This window comes from Erythrolamprus reginae, chromosome 2 (assembly GCF_031021105.1).
Source record: "Erythrolamprus reginae isolate rEryReg1 chromosome 2, rEryReg1.hap1, whole genome shotgun sequence".
NCBI lineage: Eukaryota > Metazoa > Chordata > Lepidosauria > Squamata > Dipsadidae > Erythrolamprus > Erythrolamprus reginae.
This window is the reverse complement of record NC_091951.1, coordinates 200,167,316-200,174,606: the sequence shown is the minus strand read 5'-3', so window position 1 is coordinate 200,174,606 and position 7,291 is coordinate 200,167,316. Positions and strand designations below refer to the sequence as shown.

The 7,291-nt window shown below is 39.1% G+C and overlaps 1 protein-coding gene across 1 annotated transcript; it reads left to right on the top strand.

The window, feature by feature from the left end:
• The first annotated feature begins 2,492 nt into the window (after positions 1-2,492).
• On the top strand, positions 2,493-3,576 carry LOC139158770 (olfactory receptor 1f45-like). The gene has a single exon (XM_070736106.1). It carries the CDS (start codon positions 2,493-2,495, stop codon positions 3,444-3,446), a length of 954 nt encoding a protein of 317 aa, XP_070592207.1. The 3' UTR covers positions 3,447-3,576.
• The last annotated feature ends 3,715 nt before the right edge of the window (positions 3,577-7,291 follow it).

The window sequence follows — 7,291 nt, the reverse complement described above, 5'->3', positions numbered from 1 at the left end:
GTGTTCCTCAAGGAGTGGTAATGATGGATTGAGAGGTAATGATTTTATTTCCGTTGTTGCTACATATGACTGTTGTACCTGCATATTGTTCCGTTTGTTTGGAAGGAGGTGGATGGCAGATGTTTCAGATTTAATATTGAAAAGATCCACTGCCATTTCCTCAATTCTGTGCTCAGAATACTTTTGCATAGGTACAATCTAATTAATCAGCCTTCCATCCTTCTGAGGTGGGTAAAATGAGGACCCAGATTGTGGAGGCAATATGCTGGCTCTGTTTAAAAGTGCTATTGCTAACATGTTGTAAGCCGCCTTGAGTCTATGGAGAAGGGCAGCATAAACATCAAATAAATAAATAAACAAACAAACAAACAAACAAACAAACAATTAATTGCTTCTTTAATGCCTTTTGAAAGACCATGGTATCATGTTCTGGATATATGATATAGATATAGATAATATAGATATAGATATAATCTAATCCTACATAGCTTCTGCCCTGGAAACCTCACACTACTTACCAGAGCTTACAAAACTTTTGCCAGACCCATCATGGAATACAACTCATCTGTTTGGAACCCATACCTCATTTCTGACATTAACACCCTGGAAAATGTCCAAAGATACTTCACCAGAAGAGCCCTTCACTCCTCTGCCCGTAACAGAATACCCTACGAAACTAGATTTACAATCCTGGGTCTTGAAAGCTTAGAACTAAGACGCCTTAAACATGATCTAAGTATTGCCCACAAGATCATATGCTGCAATGTCCTGCCTGTCAAAGACTACTTCAGCTTCAACCACAACAACACAAGAGCACACAACAGATTCAAGCTTAATATTAACCGCTCCAAACTTAACTGTAAAAAATATGACTTTAGTAATCAGGTTTTCAAAGCGTGGAACTCATTACTGGACTCTGTAATATCATCCCCTAACCCCCAACATTTTATACTTAGACTATCCACGGTTGACCTCTCCAGATTCCTAAGAGGTCAGTAAGGGGCGTACATAAGTGCCTTCCGTCCCCTGTCCTATTTTCTCTCCTGTATCTCATATATGTTCTCTACTATATCCTCTGTAACCTTCATTGTGTATTATAGTGTATTGGACAAAATAAAAATAAATAAATAAATAAATAAATAAATAGATGTGTATACATACGTACGTACGTACATACATACATACATTTCCACCTTATGCAGAAACATTAAAAACATTAAAACTGTTCTGCCTGGCCTCCTTAATTACTAGAAATAGTGAGTCACTATCTGACTAAGTTGTCAAGAACACTGGCCTAGGGTACCAAGATGGGACAGTTCTTCCTCCTCATAATCTGTGACTAACTGACCTGGTTGGGGACCACTGACAACAAAAACAGGGCTCAGTTAAAGAAAAAATGCCCATTATAATTTTACCCGCAATTGGTAATTGATTCTTTTGATTATGCCCTCATCACCTCAAGATTCGACTACTGTAATGCTCTCTACATGGGGCTACCTTTGAAAAGAGTTCAGAAACTTCAGCTCGTGCAGAATGCAGCTGCGAGAGCAATCAGGGGCTTCCCAAGGTATGCCCATGTTACACCAACACTCCGTAGTCTGCATTGGTTGCCGATCAATTTCCAGTCACAATTCAAAGTGTTGGTTATGACCTATAAAGCCCTTCATGGCATCGGACCAGAATATCTCCGGGACCGCCTTCTGCCGCACGAATCCCAGCAACTGATTAGGTCCCACAGAGTTGGCCTTCTCCGGGTCCCGTCGACTAAACAATGTCGTTTGGTGAGTCCCAGGGGAAGAGCCTTCTCTGTGGCGGCCCCTACCCTCTGGAACCAGCTCCCCCCTGAGATTAGAACTGCCCCCACCCTCCTTGCCTTTCGTAAACTCCTTAAAACCCACCTCTGTCGTCAGGCATGGGGGAACTGATATAACTTCCCCAGGCCTATATTGTTTATGTATGGTATGTTGTGTGCATGTTTTATAAATTATGGGTTTTTAGTTTTAATTATTAGATTTGTATTCTATATATTTTTTTCTATTACTGTTGTGAGCCGCCCCGAGTCTATGGAGAGGGGCGGCATACAAATTTAATAAATAAATAAATAAATAAATAGGTTAACCTTTTATTTGGATCCAGATCAGCCAAAGTGAAAAGAATTTAACCATCTGATTGTCTGCCTGCCGGCCTCCCTTTTTTTTATATAGATATTGACACTTAGTGTTTGTGTTGGCATACCAATTCTACCCACTCTTTTTATGAATGAAAGGTTCTCTGTTGACTAGCTTAACAGGAAACGGATGTATTTACTGGTATGTAAAAGGGCTTAGATGAAAAAGATCAAACTTTGAGGTTGAAAAAAGCTAGAAAGTAATACCAGTAACACACCACCTTTAGAGCACTGTGAAGAAAACTGGACAGAGACAAGCAATGTGTCTTTACTTACTCTTGTTCTTTTTATTTTATTTTGCCTTTTGTCCTCACCTTCCCACAGGATGGAGACAGATAACAGAACCATCGTATTAGACTTCATCCTCCTTGGCATCTCAAGCCGACAAGAAAGCGACATGTGGCTCTTTGCCATTTTCTTCATCATGTATGTCATCACAGTGTTGGGAAATCTTATCATTATTTTGGCCATCCAACTTGACCATCATCTCCTCCATACACCAATGTACTACTTCCTTAGCAATCTGTCACTGGTAGATATATGTTTCACATCGACCACAGCACCCAAAATGTTGGCCGGTGAATTCTCTGGAAAGAGGACGATCTCATATGGTGGGTGTTTGTCTCAAATGTACTTCTTAATTGCTTTTGGCATCACTGACAGCTTTCTCTTGGCCTCCATGGCATTAGATCGCTATGTGGCCGTCTGTCGACCCCTGCACTATACCACCATGATGAGAAGACTCATATGCCAGCTGTTAGTGGCAGCTTCTTGGCTGGTTTCTCACCTCCATTCCCTCCTCCATACACTCCTGATGTCCCGCCTCTCTTTCTGTGCCTCCAACCATGTTCCCCACTTTTTTTGTGATGTCTTTCCACTTCTTAAAATCGCTTGTTCCCACACAGCACTGAACACCCTGGTAGTACACACAGAAGGCGCTTTCATTGTCAATGGAGCTCTGGTGGTTGTTGGCCTTTCCTATGTACGCATCCTGATAGCTGTATTGAGAGTCCCTTCAGCCAAAGGAAAGAAGAAGACTTTTTCTACCTGTGGGTCCCACCTGATGGTGGTTTCCTTATTCTATGGCACTGTCATCTGGGTGTACTTCCAGCCCTCATCCAGTTTCTCACCTAAGAATGACACACTGGCCGCCATCATGTACACCATGGTTACTCCTATGCTTAACCCTTTCATCTACACTCTGAGGAATGACAGGATGAAGGAGGCCCTGAGGAAGCTATTCAGGAGGGAATTAAGCACCCAAGATATACAGCCCTAATATTTTCATGTCCCAGTTTGTAGGGTAATTGTTTCTCTCTGCCATTTACAGGGTCCAACATTATTCTTCACAATGAAATTTAATTATTTACTTACTTAAAACATTTATAAGGTTGCCCCAGTCAGCCAAGGTGACATTGGGTAGCTTACTCCTCCCAAAAGCAAAATAACCCAACAAGAAAAATACACATTTCAGTATGTACACCTACAAACAATAATAAAATAATAAAATGGTGATCTGAACAACAATAACACCATCATCTAATTGGAGCACCAGCACAGCATTATCCAAAGGCCTGTGGAAGGAACCAAAGAACTGTGGCAACCTTTCTAAAGAAAGTTGAGGCTAAATGAAACATTGGTCACACCAATGACATAGGAAGAATAAACAAACTCACCACCGCCACCACCATTTTCTGTAGTACAGTGTTCCCTCGCTTTTCGTGGGGGATGCGTTCCGAGACCACCCGTGAAAGTTGAATTTCCGCGAAGTAGAGATGCGGAAGTAAATACACTATTTTTGGCTATGAACAGTATCACAAACCTTCCCTTAACACTTTAAACCCCTAAATTGCAATTTTCCATTCCCTTAGCAACCATTTAGATTATTACTCACCATGTTTATTTATTAAAGTTTATTAAAAAAATATTTATTAAAAGCAGACGAAAGTTTGGCGATGACATATGATGTCATCGGGGGGGAAAACCATGGTATAGGGGAAAAACCCGCAAAGTATTTTTTTAATTAATATTTTTGAAAAACCGTGGTATAGACTTTTTGCGAAGTTCGAACCCGCAAAAATCAAGGGAACACTGTACATGTCATATTTGTCCTTATGTATTCTTTTGAATCTGCTACACATGAGTGGGTGTTCATTTTTCAGCCTTGTTTATCATTAACTGTTCTGTCGAGCTCTCTGGTAGACTCCTCCCAAAAATGCACAGATACAATTTCAGACACACACACGTTTGAAAATTCAAAACAATGTTCTTTATAATGAAAATTCACTTAAACCAAGCCCTCTTTTGGGATAGCAAAGAACACTTGTCTCCAAACAAACTGGTAATTTGTACAAGTCCCTTATCAGTTCTGTGATACTTAACTTGCAGCTGTGAGGTAATTCACAGTCCTTCTTTTTTCACAAAGTGAAACACACTTTGCTCTGGTTTAGTTTCAAAGCGGGGAAAAATCAGCACACAAAAGGTCCAAGTCAGTAAAGCAATCATGAAACACAACGATCAGATAATCCTCCACAATGGCCAAACCCACAGGCTGCTATTTATAGCAGCCTCACTAATCACCACAGCCCCACCCAACCACAGGTGGCCTCATTTTCTTTGATAATAATCTCTCAGTTGTTGTTGCCTATGCATCGCTCTCTGCATATGTGGCTGTATCATTAACTCTTGTTCTGAATCCAAGGAGGAGCTAGATAATTGATCTCCTCCTGAGCTTCTGCCACACTCTCCTCCTCCCTGTCACTCATGTCTTCTTGGTCAAAGGAGCCTTCATCAGCAGATTCCACCGGGGGCAAAACAGGTCTGCAGCATGTGGATGTCTCCCCCACATCCACAGTCCTTGGGGCAGGAGCTGGGCCAGAGCTAACTACAACATTAACCATCTATTTTTCAGTGACCACACAGTAGATTGGTAATAGGTGCAGCCTACCTTAATAAAATGCTCACCATACTTTCCTAATTCTTAGCAAGAATGGGTGTAGGACAGGAAGATACCCCAGTGCCCTGAAAATATTGGAAATTTCAGTTTACTTCAATAAATATAACTGATGGCAAGAGTTTATGGGAGCATCAATTAGCACCCTGAGCTAAAGTTTGCTACCCTGGCTATACAGTGATGAACTGAAATTGTGGGAGTTAAAATTTTGAATGACTTGAAACACCCTTATTTAAATATCCAATAATATTGGGATCTGCTACCAGGAGGAGAATTAGCAGAAGCAATGCTTTTTTATTTGACAATAATTGAAAGTAGAATCCAACTAGAGCAGTGTTTCCCAACCTTGGCAACTTGAAGATATTTGGACTTCAACTCCCAGAATTCCCCAGCCAGCAAATGCTGGCTGGGGACTTCTGGGAGTTGAAGTCCAGATATCTTCAAGTTGCCAAGGTTGGGAAACACTGAACTAGAGGGTGTTATACTTCTCTATAACCAAGCAATGGTCTTAACTCTTGCCAAAATCCTTCTAGAAAAGATTCTAGAAGTCTACCAAAAATAGATTCCCTTTATATAACTGTACATTGCCCTGATTTGCTTTTCCCATCTTTATTTCTGGTCATGGTAGACATACCTGTTATCCACATGAAAAGAGCAAGGAATTGAGAGCATTTCCTTTAGTCATTTCCATGCCTGTATGAACAAAAGTTGCCATATTAATAAATTACATGTAGTATTTATGGTGGAAACAATTATGGACTTTCTCAATTTGATGTCTTCTGTATGTGATGGACTTCAATGCATATAAATTATCAGAGTACATCATATTTTGAAAGGACCAGATTAAACATTAAATAAACACTATATTTAAATTGCCCTTAAAGTGTGCAGTTCTAATTAAGATATATATGAAGAGCATTTTGAGAATGGTTTTTAAATTAATTATCCATCTTATATTTAACTACTTTGTCAAAAGTTTTGCTGGAATAGATTATTATACCGCTTGGCTATAATGTGCCAAGAAAGTTATTTTAAAAAGAAATAAAATTATTCTTATAAGACTTCTCTTTTCAACTACCAGCAGACTTCTATTAATTGCTGCATTCTTTTTAAGGTGTTTACAGAAGAACCCTTCATTACATGTTCCTGGATTTTCTCCAGTATTAATGTTAGAACAAAAAATGTTCAAATGATGAAATGAAATGATGTCCGAATGAACAAATGATGTGCCCAGCGTATGACGGAGAGAGGGAAGGATTGTCTGCCACCCTCAATAATTCCAGTGTAGAATCCAAAAAATTCAGCATGAGCAATTTGCCTCTGATTATATTTATTTGTTTCATTCACTCCTCTCTCAAAGTTTCACCTACTGTATTAGTTTCCTGAGATACACTGAATGCATTATAGACACCATTCAATGTGAGAACAATTAATATTCTTTATTAATACTGTTTCCTGAAGTTCAAATCATAATTATGCATCTATAGAGGCAGACATAGACAGACAGACAGATATAGGGAGACAATTTATACTGGATGCTATTCATTTGGGAACATTTATTTACCTTATATAATTGATAGTGATTATTTCACTTAGAGAGATTTTTTTTAAAGTAAAGAACCCATGATTTTGTTTAATAGGAAAATAATTGGAAGCATATTTGGTCTTCAGGACAAATACTGGCATTTCAATTCCCCCTTTTTATATCTCTGCTTAAAATAATGGGCATAAATTTGGTGGTAATAGAAAAACGATTAAGCAGTTAAAAATGAACAAGAGCAGCACTATTAATGAAGATGAAATTTTGGCAGCTCAAATCTCAAAATTTTTAAAATCATTGTGCTTCATTTATTGGCATTTTAATCTATTTTTACACACACATAAAACTGTCCTATTGGGTGGTGGTGGTTATTGCGCAATAATATGCATATAATATAATATGCACAAGCATACACACAAAGACATAGCTGGATTAGTTAACTCAGCAAAAGAAAAAGTATTTTTAAAAAGTTTCTCCTTGGTTCCAAATTTCAACCTTGTATATGCTAGGGCTAGGCAAAGACAGTGTGGGCTACTGCCAGGACAGGGTGGAACACAGTGGGGTAGCAAAAATGGAGCTCCACCCCAGAGCACCCAATTTGCACAGAAAGATGTTGAAAGAAAATGCAGGG

Bases quoted from the DNA above. Each gene is read 5' to 3' on its own strand.
- LOC139158770 (XM_070736106.1), top strand. From the start codon at position 2,493: ATGGAGACAGATAACAGAACCATCGTATTAGACTTCATCCTCCTTGGC.